This window comes from Dermacentor variabilis, chromosome 3 (genome assembly GCF_050947875.1).
Source record: "Dermacentor variabilis isolate Ectoservices chromosome 3, ASM5094787v1, whole genome shotgun sequence".
In the NCBI taxonomy this organism is placed as follows: Eukaryota; Metazoa; Arthropoda; class Arachnida; order Ixodida; family Ixodidae; genus Dermacentor; species Dermacentor variabilis.
The window spans coordinates 45,177,820-45,194,036 of NC_134570.1; the positions used below are offsets into that span (position 1 = coordinate 45,177,820).

Genomic DNA, 16,217 nt, shown 5'->3' on the forward strand with positions numbered 1-16,217 from the left:
TGATTGATTGATTGATTGATTGATTGATTGATTGATTGATTGATTGATTGATTGATTGATTGATTGATTGATTGATTGATTGGCGCCGACGCCTCGACCAGACAACGCGTTTCGAGGCCCTTCGCGTGACCTCTCCTCTCGTCCCGCGCAGGCGCCGTCCCGGCTGAACCCTGGAGCTTCCCCTGGAGCGGCGCATGCCGCTGGGCAGCAGCGGCGGCGGGGGCCAGCCGCCGTCGGGCGTCGGCGGCGTCGGCGGCGGCGACTGCTACGGGGCCCCGCCGACGAGCAGCGGCGGTGGTGGTGGTGGCGGCGGCGGTCCGGGGGCCCCGATGCAGAACGGCGCCTACTCGTGGGTCGGGCCGCCGGCGGCGCTCAGCCAGAAGAGCTGGCCGCCGGGCTACCAGGCGAGCCTGACCAACCTGTTCCTGAAGAAGAACCCGCTCCACTTCGGCACGGGCATCTCGCAGCTGGCCGCCGCGTCCTCCTACCTGGAGAAGATGTCCTCGCTGGGCGCCGCCGCCGAACACCACCACAAGTGCCCGCACCCGGACGCCAAGGACAAGCCGTACCCGTGCGACCTGTGCCACAAGTACCTGACCATCTGCAACACGCTGCGCGACCAGCAGCAGCCGCGGCCGTCGCACGGGGGCGGACCGGTAGGGCCGCCGGGAGTGGGGGGCGGGCCGCCTCCCCTCGGGGCCTCCTCGGCCCTGGGCGGCCCGGCCGAGCGCAAGGGCGGGGGACCGCTGCTGGGCTCTTCGGCCTCGGCGCAGCAGCCGCCGCCAGGACAGCAGCAGCAGCCGCAGCAGCAACAGCAGCAGCAGCAGCAACAGGCGGCGCTGACGCCGGCGTCGCTGCTGGAGCGCACCAACGGCCACGGGCACCACCACCACCACGGGGGGGCGCACCACGGGGGCGCAGCGGGGGGCCACGGGGGTGCGCCCCGGCCGCGCCCACCGCCCACCAAGCAGTTCCTGTGCCCGGTGTGCCACAAGTACTTCACCCAGAAGGGCAACCTGAAGACGCACATGATGATCCACACGGGCGAGAAGCCCTACTCCTGCCAGGTGTGCGGCAAGAGCTTTACGCAGAAGGGCAACGTGGACACGCACATGAAGATCCATACGGGCGAGAAGGACTTTGGCTGCGAGGCGTGCGGGAAACGCTTTACCCAGAAAGGAAACCTGAAAACCCACGTGCGGAGCGTGCACACGAAGGAGAAGCCCTTCGCGTGCGGCGTCTGCGGCAAGTGCTTCTCGCAGAAGGGCAACATGCAGACGCACATGCGCACGCACAACAAGGAGGACCGTTTTCCGTGTACTCTCTGCGGCAAAACGTTCTCCCAGAAGGGGAACCTCAAGACGCACATGCAGCGTCACACGGGACAGCTGCCGCCCCGCCGCTACGGCTCGCGGGGCTCGCGCGCCACCCAGGCTGTCACCGGGGGTCTCCTTCACCGGCCTCACTTGGCCGCCGCCGCCGCAGCCTTTGCCTCACTCGCCTCCACGTCTGCCCAGCAGCAACAGGGCACGTCGTCGCCCAAGCCGCACCCTGCCGGAGACAAGTCGCCCGCGCGGGGCAGCGGTCCCCCGACACCGCTCAGCCCCGACCTGCGCCGCGGGCCTTCCGAAGACGCATCGCCCGGTCCTCCCAGTGGAGCCGGCGGGCCTGACCCGCCGCGGCCTTTCTACTCGGCGCCGCCGACGCCGGCGCCTCCGCCGCCGCACTCGCCACGCTGGCTGGTGCACCCGCGCCACTACGACGGCGGGTTCCAGGCGCCTCCTTACCCGTCGTCGTTGCACCACCCTCCGCTGGCATCGCGGCTTGCCCTTCTCGGCGCCGGCTCACCGCAGCACCAGCCGCACAGCGGCGCCGCGTCGCCTGACGACAAGGCGCCGCAGCACCTGGGCTCCACCGGGAATCCTAGCGGGGGCGACTCGTTCCACTCGCCGGCCAACCCGGACTTCTCGCAGCTGCTCGAGTGAGGAGCCGGGTCGTGACGAGGACACACAAGAAGCCTGCGCCGCGTTCGCCCTCTGCGCCCCCCCACCCCATTCACGCCCCGGAGGGCGCGCGCGGCCAGCCCTGCTCAACAACAATCGCCACACCTCCCCCAACTCCTGCCCGCACTCTTCTTCGGACCAGGGTTTCTCTCTTCTTTGGCCCTCGTGCTGCAAGCCATAGCTTGGCACCCTGCCCACCACCACTACAACAACTGTACATACTGCTGCAGTGTGCCCTCCTCTCACTTCTTTGTACCTGTCTTTCTTTTATTCCTCTGTTTCTTTTCTTAGTTGTTTGACTTGCTCTCGGGTTCTCCACTGCGTTCTTCTCTCCTATGTGGGTGTGGGCACAGCAGTCTGTCTGCTGCCACGTCTACAAGCTCACGCTATGTGCTCCTGTCCCGTCTTTCCTACCTAACCCGAGTCTCAACCGTCAACACGCTCACTATATGGTGCGAGGGTCTCAATTACTTTCAAGGATATCCTCTGGTGATAAACCAAGAGGGGAGCATGCCCAGCCTGCCCCAATTTTTTATGGGTCTCATACTACAGGCAGAGAGCTTTTTTGCACAGGAGCTTAGGGGCAAAACACTTCTAGAACCACACAGCGGGGCAATCAATTTTTGGCTAGGGGTGTTGGATACCTGGCTTTCAATCACTGAATCATTCATTACTAGTGTTGATTTTGTAAAACACTTGCCAAATTAATTAGGCTCCGTTCTCTTTTTCGCCGTACAAGCGCCGACCTACCGTGACATTAAAAGGGGTGCTCCGTCTTGTCTCTCTGTCCAGCACAACCGAGTCGCGAGCCGCGAGGTGTTGTGTGTATGTGGGCAGAACAAACAAACAAAAAAAAAGGTGTCTGTGATCGTTTTCTCTTCTCTTCACTGTCACAACATTGTCCACCCTTCTACACTCATGTTGCCTATATTTTTCAAAAGGTGCCAGGGTACACTCAACCTTGTTAGCCTCCCCGTCTTTCATTTTACTCTCATAACCCATCATCTGTTGCAGTCAGAACTTGTGTGTGGCAAAACAGCACAACCTTTAGCAGTAAGCGGCTTCTAGGAGGGCAAGCATTCATACCTAGGCGGTGCCCCCTTTCTAATGCGTTTCCTCCGGGTTGTTACACATGGAGCCACTACTTGTTTTTAGTCTGTAGAACATGATAGTGGATGACCTGTAGGCGTGTTCCAGCGATGGACACACGTGGAAAGTTCTTAGGCGTTGGGTCACTTGGATACATATGCCGCAGAATGTGCTATGTGTGTTCTAAATACTAGAACATGCACATGGTGGAGCCATTGCTATGTTCTGAGCATACGGAGGGGAGAGAACTGCTAAAGCCTCATTTGCCAAGCAATTTAAGTAGCCGACTTCCTGGAGCTGATCTATAGATGGCACAGTATGCTCTTTACTGATCTACGCAGCCATCTCGGGATTATAACTGGTGCAGCATACATTGGCACAAAACGCAGTGCACAAACAGTGCACAATCCAATCTCTCTAGAGTAGAATCAGTTTATTCATGCAACTATTCAAGCAGACACTCCAAAGGCTGTATATATGCAGACGTTGTCCCATAGTTGGAAAAGGAAATGGTATTTACTGTGTACCATAAAACTGCAGCATTTTAGTATCGGGAAGTATGTTGCATCCTTGCAGCACTGCTGAAGGTGCCGTTTGCCACACACAACTGGCTTGACCTCGATTTGTCGGCCTCGGTTCTCGAGCACGTGTCCACTCTGTGCCACTGTCGTCATGTCACTTTGCTGTCTGCTCTGGCGCTGTCGCAATAACTTCCGAGCTGCAGCGCTTTTTCCGTTCGTTATCTGCACCTGCTTCATCACCTTTATCACTTGATTCTTGCTTGTAAGAATTACCTCTTACTGCATCACTATCCGTCAAGTCACTTTGGCCTTTTGTTAACTTTGCCCCACACTTTTCACTTTGCCACTTTGTTCAATTTGACCCTTGGTTCTCAGAGTCTCACACGCTGTTTTCTCATTTTGGTTTTCTTCTTGGACACTCAAGATGCGCCACCTTGTTCCCCTTATTCTTTTCCTCATATTTTGTTTGTTTTGGTCTTTTTTTAGCCCCCTGGAGTTTTTCTGGTCTCCAGATGCTCTTGATATGGTGCTCTCTCACATTTCTCGTTGTGTCCAGCATACGTACTTTTGGATCTCACAAGTCATGGCACAGACTTTTTTCCCCCGCCTTTATAGCTCAGCTCTCACTTTCTTTGTTGCTGCTGTTTTACAGTGGTGGCGTTTTCTGTTTCCTTGTCTTATGTACATACAGGTTTCGTTCATTACGGTTGTCACTTCGTGGCACCAATGCTGCTTCCCCTATCTTTATTTTTTTTTTATTAGCTTATTTTTTTGTCCCATCATTCTCTTCAAATCTCACATGGCGTGATGAAAAAATTACTGCCGTGTTTTGACCATGTCTCCCGTCGTAGCTGAATTCAATGTCCCGTACATGTCACTGTTGGTGTGCTTATTGGGAAAAAAAAAATGAGAAGTGGCGAAGATCAAAAGAAAAAAAAATAGTATCGTAAGATATATACATATATATTATATATATTTACATATAGATTACATCTCATTGTTTTATGTGGCCCATTATCAGTCTTCTCATCTATGTCACAGTGTGCTTCACTTCTTTTGTTTGCTTTTAAAATCCCTACCCTATTCTTTGTAGGAGACAATTCTTGGAGATTTAGTCATTCTGATAGTTGTTTATTCCTTAGTATATTCATGTCTCGCATCTCTTGCATGGCTTATCTGTGCCATTGAAATTTGGCCCAATCTACATCTAGGTTATCGGTGGGGGGGCTAGTAAAGTTGCTGGAAGCTTCCATTTCCACTTTTTGTTTATCAGCCAAGCATTTCTCTTTTTCTTTTCTTTTTTGGTAGAGTATCTAGCCTAGGCATAAAAACAGAACAAGTGAAATAGCATGTGAAAGTTTTAATGAACACATTAAGTGCAAGTCTTAACATACAGTTTTTCTTTAGAGAGGTCAAGATCATCTAGAGGCAGTCATTGGCTGTGAATAATGCATTTCTTGATCTATGTTGGTCGCGAACGAGTCCATCATTGCTCACCCCCTGTAGCATTGTCTCCTACAGGCTCCTTTGTATTCTGTTTTCTCAATTACTTTTCCATTTGACACTCATCTTGAGTTTCCTTGGCCTTGTGTACGCATTTACTTTCACAATTTCATTCTATTTTCCTGATTAGGTTTCAATTTGCTTCTCTTCATGCCTGCTTACTGACCGTCATCACGCGAAAACTCGTTCCAAGTAATCACAGCTGTCCGTGCAATATGGGAAATGCGTAATTCTGTCATCATGTGCTATCTTCCCCCGTACTGACCCAGCGGCACTTCTTTGGACTGAGAGTGGTCCCGAATGCCAAGGACTTAAGTCGAATGACCTGCACCGTTCAAGCTTGTCATAGAAAATGAAATTGGCTTGCAAGAGTACTGAGATTTTTTGGAGATTGACCACTGTTTAGTGGGGAGGAAGCATTAATGAAACCAGGCAGGAGGTAAAAAGTTTGCACCCGGCACCAGCACTGTTGCTGCATTAAATGAACACTAAATGGTGAAACACGAAATCAGGGGAGAACGGAGGCAAGATTTCTCATCTTAAATTTGGCGCCCGAACAGTAATGCCAACAATGTCAGTGCAGCGTCATGCATTTCAAGTTGTTTTCACGCGTACAGGCAGGTTACATGCTGCAAAAACTTGCCAGAAGATTCCAGGTTGAATCATTGCTTATTTTCGTATGCAGTGTAATCCCCTTTATGTACAAGCATTTAATTAGCCAGGAGTAGATGCCTGTGGAATCCACGAGGGTGTAAGGAGTTTATGCGAGGATTTCAAAAGTGGTGTCGCCATCCGTGTTTATTTACGGCGCTTACTAAGGCTTCGCTTGCTGTGAGACCTGACTATTTAGTATTCCAGAAATGTAGCTTTGAAGCTAGCTAAACTTAAACATCTTTCTTAAATAGCTAGCTTAAACAATAAGTATTGGTGCAAGGAAAGCCAGCGTGGCATGTTGAAGCAAAAAAAAAATGCATTCCACTTTTATTCGCTTTCACATCATTCAGTAGCACCCAGCATCCTCGAAGTATTTTTGCAAGCTTTTCAGATAAAAGTCAGGGAAGTATAACTTTAATATTAGAAAGTTCTGTCCTTTTGCTTCTGTGTTTTAAAAGTTAGCCTTGGTGCCGGCATTGGCTGTCTCAGCAATGCTGCTGTATTTGCAGATAAAGAACTTTTCATTTGTGAAGCTTCTTAAGAGCTCAGCTTGCAATGCTACTTGCACTTCCCAAAAAATACATGTGCCTCAGAATCAGGCTCTGTCGGAGAGGTTCCTACTTGTATTGTATCCAGTAATTGGAGAATATACAGCCACAAGAAAGTTTAGTATGGCCAGTTGTCTAAGCGATAGCACAAATATTAACTTGCTAGCTATATTGATACTCGCATCTATAGGGTTTTGAATAGGGGTGAGATTTTATTGTTTTTCATTGTTAAAGTATTTCAAGCCAAATTTCTGGAAAGGCCTACGGAGGCATGTGCATTAATAATTCTCCTTCATCGAAAACACTTCTTTTTACGTAATGAAGGATACCCCAAGAATCTAACACGCTGTGTATTAACTCATGTATCAGAAAATTCTAAAGATTTATGAAATATGCTAGCTCGTTGGCAAAATTTACTATCTTTAGAACTAAGGCAAGCATTGCCCATTTAGGTTTGCATTTAGTGCTAAATGTACTTTTTGGCATGGCACCACAATGCTCCCAAATACTACTTTTGCATTTATAGAAGTGTAATTGTTTTGTTAAAAAGGCGCAAACTGCCTCAGTCATACAAGGCTGGAGTCAGTTTAACGTGGACTGAGTGGGAACATTGATTAAGCTCTGTAATAGACATTTCTATATGACTGAAATTTACCCCTCTAAACTCCTAAGTTCTTTCATTAAAAAGTTACAGAGTTTGCTGTGTTCCCTTCTAGCAAATTATTCTGCATCATGTCTGAATTCGATAAATGTATTATACATGCAGTTTCTTTTATATTGTCTCAAGATATTAAGAAGTCTGTTTAAGAGACTGTAAGGTTCGGCATGTAAGGTTCGAGCGTAATGTAAGGTTCACATCTGAGGTTCGAGCCTAAATATCTGAGAATATGATAATGAAAGGAATCAAAAGCATCAAGGAATATGCTAAGTGCTGAGACTCAAATGCCTGACTCAAGCTGACTCGATGATTCATCTCCGGCAAGCAAAGCCAAAGAAGCCTGTGACCTGGACAAGTACAACTCGTCCTTGGCACTATTGGTACAAAACGCTAGGATGTCTACACCTCAGGCTTGGTTGTTAAAGAGTTAAATAATTTACCAGCCCTAAATGTCATCTTAAAATAGGAAAGCTTTGAAAAAGGCCATGGGTTATAGTTGAAACTTATCATATGATGCATTTACTTGACATTAGACTGTATCTGTGTTGGCATACACTGTACAAGGTTGCCTTTCTTTAGTGTGCCCAGTTCGTGCCTGGCCGCACCGCATCAGGTGCTCCATCTCCCAAGACAGAATTTATGCAGCAGAAAGTGTAACAGCACTGTGTGCCGAAAACTGGCTGTAGCAATTTATCCAGGAGTTAATTCCTCCGAACGAAACTGGTGGGGCATTCAAATGCGTAAAGGGCCATAGTTTCAGCACCGTATGCCGCATATATGTTATTCATGGCAGGTCTGCCAAGAAGCATGGAACAGCAGTTGACTTTGACTTGCATGGGCTTTTCTCGGAGAGCATTACGGCACATTTGTGAACACCCGTCACGTCACTTGTGATTTGTGTAGTGTGTCCTCCTGTGATGTCGCACGGTGCGGAAGGGAGGAGGCGACGTCTTTTGATGATAATGATGAAATGGTTTAGTTGTGCTTCTCCGCCGGGCGCGCGGTGGCTTAGCACAGCAAAGCTGTCATCTTTTCAAAACCTCCCTTCCTTCCTTCCGGCGTTACCGGTGTATCGTACATATTCCCCCCCTCGTTTTCTTCCACGATTCCTAATTGTGGGCCAAGGTTACGTGAGAGAAGCAGTACAAAGTTGAGGGAACAGTGTTGGCACTGTTCTGAAAGTTGTTTTTTTCTTTCTGCAATCCCCCCTTCATGTCCGCACTACGGAAGCACGTTTGCACGTGGAACTCTCCAGCTGGGCCGTGATGGAGAAAATTTTTTAGAATGCAAGCAATGCTCACAGAACACCGTGAGCTGAGGATGCAAAGTGTAGAAAACACGCACGAGCTTATACTGATGTGAGTCCTCTCGGTTAATTTCAAGCGAAGTCGTCTATTGCGCTGCCTGTCGGATGATCCAGTTGTGCCTCGCAGCTGCCCATAGCTGCGTCAGCTCCCGGAGAGTGGAACGTGCACGTTGCTTGCCTAGTGCATGCATGAAAGCAACTTTCAAGGTATAGGTGGACTTTATTTTTCCTTGAAATGCGTGTTTTAGTTGTAAAGAGACGAACTTTCAATGGGTCTGCGCATTCTGTGTTCGGCTGGTGCCTCGCAGAGCCATCCTCTTCACTTGTCATCAATACGTGGGTCCTCCCCGACAGGCGGCGCCCAACATTTCAAACACTTACCACCAGCGACTTCGATTGAACATGACGTGCGAATGTTTTCTATGCTTGCTGCATGGGCTCTGCATGCCCACCAAATTACCCAGCGCCATTTTTGTGGTGACACGCACGATCGCAGACTCATTGAAAATTCTCTCCTCAGTGTCTCGTGCCGTTTGTCCTTACTATGTTCTTGTTCTCTGATGTCGTTCAGCGCTTTTCGTTTTCCTTTTTGAAAATTTTGCCGTGGTGCATTTTTTATAATCTTCGTTTTCATTTTGATCGCTCGTTGGTGTACGTGCAGTGTTGGAAACGCTGCACTTGTTGCAGTGCATTTTTTCCAGTTTCTTTTTTTTTTCTCTCTCTCTTGTGTGACCCAGTGAAGAGCAAAAGGTGATGTTGCGATTATTTTGCTTGTGGGGTCATTCCGGTGTTTGTGCAGCATTTGTCAAGAGGGATACTATAATGATTAAACTTTGCCTATCATGGGCTAGGCGCGTTTGTTGGATGGGCGGGCCATACGTCGGTGGTTTTACCAGGCATGCTTTGCCGTCGAGGTGTCACGAGGGAGGTAGGTAGGTGGCGGCACGACACTGTCGCCGACATTATTTACTGTTTTAGTTATAAAACCAGCATATTGTTTTACACGTTTTCCTTCCCTTTCTCCCTTTTCCAAAGTCAAGAACCTGTGAGGAAAAGGAGAGGCACAAGATTTAAAAAATGAGCTAATGTGTCCGCATTGCAGGATAGGGCTCGCGAGTCAGTGAAATGCAATACCCGCCCGTGTGTGTGCCGGGCGGCCCGTGATCATATGCATGCATTCAAGCAGTGGTGTGTGCGTGTGTGAGCACTTGCCAGCGAAGAGGGCAACACACACAGCAATGTTTCTGTCAGACGCGGTTCCTGCAGGCTGCACTGCTGCTCCATACGACGGAAGATATCGCCTTGCAGACGACGTTGACAAAAGCAACAAGAGTGGACAGTGGTGTTAAGTGAGTGCTGCAATTGTGGCATCTGGGACTTGTTGGCCTCCATTTGGGGTCATCGCGAGCTGGAACTCTCGTGCCGGTGACGTGCTGCCCTCCTTCCCCACGGGAGTAGGAGGGCACTGGATTCTTTGTATACGTACGTGGGACACGGCGGTCCGGCGACTGTGCAAAACGGATATGGGGCGGGGGAAAAACGGAGGTGGAAGGAGAAGACGAAAAAGAAGAAGAGGGGGCTACAATATTATGTGTGTGAACTGCGAGTTCGCGCTACGACGAAGCATTGTGTCAAGAGTGTTTGTTCACTGTCTTTCATATATATACATGTGGTTTCTTTTTTCCCCTAATTACAGCTGTCTTTTTTTTTTTATGTTGACATGGTTGTTGGGTGGATGTCCTAGTAAGACTAGGCTTCCTCCTTTGGTTTCCCTTCCCACTTTCGCTTTTTTCTTTAAAATTCTTCTCACCGTGATTGTCTTCTCTCTTTATGAAGGTGTGTCGTCCGTCAAGAAATGTGTATGTAGGGGACTGCTGCGTTAGCAGCGCATGTTGCCCGTCTGTCCGGCCCGGTGGTCTTCTCAAAGAAGGAAAACGAAACAAAATATGAAAAAGTGTACTGTCAGTAGTAGTTCTCGTAGAAGTTGTCATCGTTGTGGTCTGCAGAGTAATAATGTGCACAGTCGCCACCGAGTTTGGATTTCAGTTCGTTCTTCGCCTTGTGGTTTTTCTCGAGGAAGCTTTGCATGTCGAGGATGGGAAAAGAATCCCTGTAATTGGCACCGTTGCGCCTGCTTAGTCTAAAACAGATTCTGTGCTGTTTCCAGATAATGAAATGCAGTCCTTGTTGCTGGTAGTAATAGGTGCATTCCGAGTTTTCTTTTTTTTTTTTTTTTTTTTTAAGCGACACCATCATCTTTGGAAATGAATAGATACTCAAGTCGTTTGGCTCTCCAGAGGCATTTGATAGAATTATGGCTGAACTTTTATTTGGCAGTATACTTTATCATACATAAGCTCTTAACCTGGTAATCAAAATTGTCTGTTTGTCGCCCACCTTTTTGATCCTGTCTCTCACTTACTGCAAAGTGCAGACTTTTTGTGTATCTTTAACTCGATGTTTTCTTTTGGCACATGCTTTCTCATTTTTGTTTTTCATCTTATGATATGCAGTAATATTAGACACTTTTTTAACCTAAGTTCGAAGTGTTAAAAAAAAGGAGCAAAGCAACAAGAGTTGGCCCTCTGTTTCTTCTTGGTTCGGCAGTTCCTATCGAGCCAGATTCTGTGATAGCCGCAGCAGCCCTGCAGAGCTTTTTTTTTTTTTTTTTTTTTCTCGCGCGTTTCAGTCAGTGATGTACAAGATAGTATTCCCTAAAAGCAGCGAGGTGTCGTGCCTAGCTGATCGCCAGTGATTGTGTTCTGTAGAACGAATGGGGGCTGCTCGCGATTCATTCCAGCAAAACTGCTGCTTCCTTCCTAACTCCTCTTTTCTGTGGAGAGGAACCCCCCCCCCCCCTTTTTTTTTCGTACACTGCTCAGTCAATTATTGCAAGTGGTCATAACCAGTTTTTTTTTTTCTTTTTCCCCAGCATCTTTTTGGATGAAACTATGCAGGGTATAAAGTGGTAGAAAGGTGCGTCTCGAAGGAGGAGAGACTGCAATCTAGTCTTGCGACGATGCGTTGATTCTCCGACCGATCCTCGCGGATCGCCCCCTTCTTAGTCTCCTGTATGTTCTCTTTTTTTGCTTTTTCTTTTTTACCACCACATTTTTTTTCCCCTTTGGGCAGTCACTAGCCCATTTTTGATCTCTTACGTTTTCGTATTTACTTGTGGTGGCCGACTGGACGAGTCTGCAGACAACGTGAACACTGATGCATTTTTGTCTTGTCTGAGCCTGTTGTGCTGAGAGTGGATAGAATGTGTGACAAGCGTGCTAAAAACAAATGTTTACTGTGCATCCATAGTAGCTCGTTGCCTTGGACAACAATTTTTCATTTGCTTTATTCTTTTCTTTCTATTTTAGTGGTAACTCACACTGCATAGGCATGGCAAAGCTTTTTTTATTTTAGATAACACCAGCTCGCTCAGAAGCCGGCTTGACATCGACCAATGTGCCAAGAAAGAAGTAAATCAGCGAGTTGATACTGATAAGGTCGGCCTCGCCTAGAGCTAGCCCTGAACTCCCTAAAGATTGTATCGAGACTATGCTTTATCTAAAGACACTCTTTCTTTTTTTGCTCTCAGCAGGTTTATTTGTTTGAAGATGCCACAGAAAAGTGGCTGTAGTCCTGCCAATTCTTTCACCTACTGCTGGTTAGATGGGGAGCTTTAGAAATGGCAGACGCAGCAGCTGCGAAGTTGGCATGCAATGTCAGCCCAACGTGCAAGAGGCCCCCAAGCCAAGCTTGGGAGTCTAAAACATGCACAGTGTTGCCGGCACCATTTTTCAGCTCTGCTGAAGTCCTTTAGCAAGCTGCCTATGTACTTTTTCTTTGGACTGAAGTGCTGAACAGATGGAGACATGAGCACATGAAAACACCCACCATGTGTGCCTTCATTTTGCAGTGCAATGTGGTGTGCGTGTTTACATTCTTGTTTCTCCCTATGTCTCGTGCAGCCCCCCCCCCCCCCCCCAAGGAATGCTCAACCAGCTTAACGAAGTCGCACCTTGCCTGCGTCTGCCATTTCAGAAACTCTCTTATTATTCTTTCCCCCAAATTTAGTCCCAAGTTTACTCTCTCACTCTTCTTTTTCCCTTAGAGTTTCTGAAACGCTCGTCTTGCTTGTGGAATGAATCCCACCGGATAAAAAAAAAAGAGAATATGGTTGTTTGTAAAGATGCTTGTATTTTTACTAGAGTGCCCTTAGGCATGTCGGTTAGAGGCATAGGTAACATATTGCAACCTTTGTCATGCGCCAAGTGTACGTTGGTGTAGCAGACAATAGGCTGCAAGAAGGATGCATGAAAAATAAGACACTTTGAATGTATCGAGTGGAAAGTGTGCGCATGTCGCTGCACACTGCTCTTCATCAAGCAATGCAGCATCTGCCGCCTATGGCCCAACGGTGTGTGTATGTGTGTGTGTCTGTATGTGTGGGAAATATGCAATGCTACTGTCAGAAACAAAAACAAAACAGGCAGGTGTTTTCGGATGGCCCGCCACCAAGCAAGAAGAAGACTGTGATGAAAAAAAAAAAAAAACCAACCAATTGAAGCTGGAAAACGAAGTTCACACTAAAGGAAGAATGAACGTTTTCCGCTTTTTGGTTTTTTGCAGATTAAAATGAAAAAAAGAGGCGTTCTCTCTCTCTTTTTTCTCCCGTGGTCGCTCCTTCTCAAAAGAGGGCGATGGGTTTTTATGTGATGCGTGCAAGCGGCCTAGCCGTGCCCCAGTTCTTCTACTTGCTTGCTACTTGTGTACCGTGTGAATCTCGTCTCTCAAGGCTCTGTGTAATGTGGTTGCCTCTCTTCTCAACTTATTGAGCGCGGCTTTCTCTCTGACATTGCATTCTATCTTTCTCTGCCAACTTGCATATCTTTTTTGAGAACGCTCCATGTTTATTTTGTTGTTGTGATGGCTGAGTTTGTTGTGCGTGACCATGTGCGACAAGAGAAGCAGTTTTTTCAAAGTAACGGTGCGTGCAAAAGAAACCTGTGACCCCGGTGCGTTGGTACTTGTCGATGTGTGATCGAATCTCGTTATGTCTCGACCCCCCCCTCCCCCTTTATTTTTGCGTGCTTTCTTTACACAGCAGTGGAGGAGCATTTTTAGAAGAAAAAAAAAGAGAATGCGAGAGTGTGTCAAGCGAGAACAGGAATTTCATTTTGCTGCCCTTCTGCCTGGAATCGTGTTCCCAGTGCACCTCTCTGGTCTACCAGTGCCTCCTTTTGTTTTTGCCTGCATTATGCCACCTGTTTTACCCCTGCAGTGTCATGGCCTGGGAACTCGATGGGGTGAGGAATGATTTTTCACTCACAGTCGTCGATAGTTAAAGTACCTGCACTTCTATGGTGCACAGTCATCACGTGATCCTTAAAATCTTAAATGAGGCTCGGCCTTGTCAGGCCAGAACTGTCTTTTATAAATATGGTAGTCACAACAGTGAATTGCTGCCTCTGCTAATGCGTAAAAGTACTTTACGCCATTTTTTAAAAATTATTGCCTATTTCTTTGTCTCCCGTTTCTTTTCTTTTTTCTTCCACCGTGAAAATTTTAGCTTAGACACGCCTTGCAACTAACAGCAGCTAGGGCAATCGCATCATGTTGTAGACACCACAACAGCAGTAGTTTGAGCAGCTAGCTACCTTTTCCTTGCAACGGAAAATGTTGATGCAGATTGTCATGTTGCAACTTCTGCAGGCACCCATCTGTGCCAAATAATTTATCTCGCTGACATAATAGCCCTATGTATCCAAAGCTTGCAAGTTCCAAGCCTGTGTCCAGACTCACCATTTTGCAGCCCCAGCTATTTCTTGGGGGGGAGCATTTACGTTGCTGCTGCTGCTACCTAATTAGCTGTGACACCCCTAACAAATGTTTGTTTACGCAGAGATGTAGGTCTTTAGACTGTCGTGCCGTTACGAGTGGGGCTGCGCGAAGATTTTGACAGATATCATGCGGTCGCCGCTTGCCCCCGGTTTCCCAGACCACGACACTGGTGGAGGTTGGGGGGATAGCCCTGCTTGCTTTGCTGGGCCTGCGCCCGTCTTCTAAACAGTTGCACGCACGCGGTCGATTGCCGCAAAGTCTGCCGGTGGTGGGCTTTAAATGTGTGAAGTTGCTGCCAGTTGTCAAGGGCATCAACGTCGTGCGTGCTCTGTTTGAAGTTGCTGCCCAGTGTGGTATTGGTGATATGACGTGCTTTGGTTTGGCTGCCGCGCTCCCGCAAACCGCCGAAGAGCTGGCTGCTCGCCCACCCCAGCCCCTGCCATGTTCATGATCGAGGCGGCATGGTGGTGGGGCGAGCTGCCTGTGCCGCTGCCCTCCATCTCTACACTTTTGTCGTTTGTGTGCTTTGATGTTGCCGCTCGATAACTTTTTGCCCTCCCCACACGACTCTTTGGCTGTTCTCATAGTCTCCCCATCCCTCTTCCTTCCACGCGGAAAAAAAAACTCATTTCGAATAAACTTTTTTTTAGTTGAAGTCTGGAACAGGCTTGTTGGTGTTTGCTCATTCATTTCTCTAGGTTCACAGACACTGCGCGTAGGAAGTTGGGTAGCTAGATGTTGGACAGGGGCGGCCTTAGGGAGAGGCAAGGGGCAGCCGCCCATGCTTCCCTCAAAGCTTTAAATTGTGTTACAAATACTGTGTTATACCAAAGCCACATGCATCTTATCCAGTTTTGTAGGTAAATAGGTGCAAAACCCTAAAATATATTGTACCTGAGGTTGTCAATGGAGCAAGGCAACTTAGTGTTCTGTGCTGCAGCAAGGCAACTTATAGTGTTCTGTGCTGCAGTTGGACTTGTTTGTTTGCATATGTTTAACCCTTTACCTGCCAAGTCATATAAAAAAACGTTTTTAAAATGCCCTAAGTGATTGCTTGAATAGGTGCATTAAAACGTACCCGGCATGCACTCGGAACATTTATTTGCAGAACATCCACGCAACTTTAATTCTAGGGAAAGTTGGCTTCACTAAACTGCTTGAAATTGGCATTTTCAGCGCCAATAAAGTGAACGAAAAGTGGACGACCCAAACCCAATATCGCAAAGAGTGCCATTCCACAGTCATGACGACGCGTATGCGTTCCGGCCCTTCTCTTAGGGCGCAGCTGTAAGTGAACGAACACAGCGAAGGAGGAAGGTATGGTGAAAGAGTGAAAAGAAAAGCGCAATGTGGCGACGATGCCTACGATATGGCGCCAGAGTAGCGCGCGTCCTTTAAGAGGTCTGTCTGTCGGGCGGCGGTTATGAATCGCGTACACGCGTCACCCACGCGTTGTCTTTCACGATCTCCAGTTTAGTGAGGCACGCGATCGTGTCGCGCTTTGCTCCGTTTGCAACCTGCCGCGCGAGACCGATTGTCCGCGTCAGCCAATGTATCTCGAAATGAAAGCAGGCATAGAGCTGCGCTCAAATTTCGCATTAGGGATTATTGCAATCGCCGGTGAATTTTTTATACTATCGCTCCTCGACTCCGTGTTAAGGCTTCAGAAAAATTCTTACTGATTGCCCTTTACGTGCGGCAGTTTCTTTGCGGAATGCTCCCGTTTCGAAGGAGGTTCCCAGCCCTCGCCGAAACGTCTGTAATATCTTGGTATTTTTCCTACCTCCTCCTGTTCTTTGTCTTGACCAGCTTCACTGCTCGATCCTGTGATTCAACGCTGCGCTGATGTGTGTGTTTGTGTCAGTGTAAGTAAAGAAATGTTCTGAAGAGTGACTTTGAAGCCCCGACATAGAATAAAGAACCAAATGCCCTGAGTAGTGGCATACTTTTTCCGTGAGCAATCGCGTAGTCGGGGTGTATACATACCAGGCACGTGACCCGCCAAGTACCTGACGGACCCCTCCTCAAACTCCGTCCCTGGTCAAAGGGTGCACCACCCCCTTTCGAAATAAGTACTCTGGCTACGCGATGGCTATAGGA

The 16,217-nt window shown here is 48.2% G+C and overlaps 1 protein-coding gene across 3 annotated transcripts in view; it reads left to right on the top strand.

Moving 5' to 3' along the window:
* Positions 1-14,780, top strand: part of LOC142575496 (uncharacterized) — a 74,636-nt gene extending 59,856 nt beyond the window's left edge. For all 3 annotated transcript variants that reach the window (XM_075684902.1, XM_075684903.1, XM_075684904.1), the window contains exon 3: positions 152-14,780. In XM_075684902.1, coding sequence (XP_075541017.1) covers positions 195-1,985 — 1,791 coding nt within the window. In that variant the 5' untranslated portion in view covers positions 152-194 and the 3' untranslated portion in view covers positions 1,986-14,780. The remainder of the gene's footprint in view (positions 1-151) is intronic.
* The last annotated feature ends 1,437 nt before the right edge of the window (positions 14,781-16,217 follow it).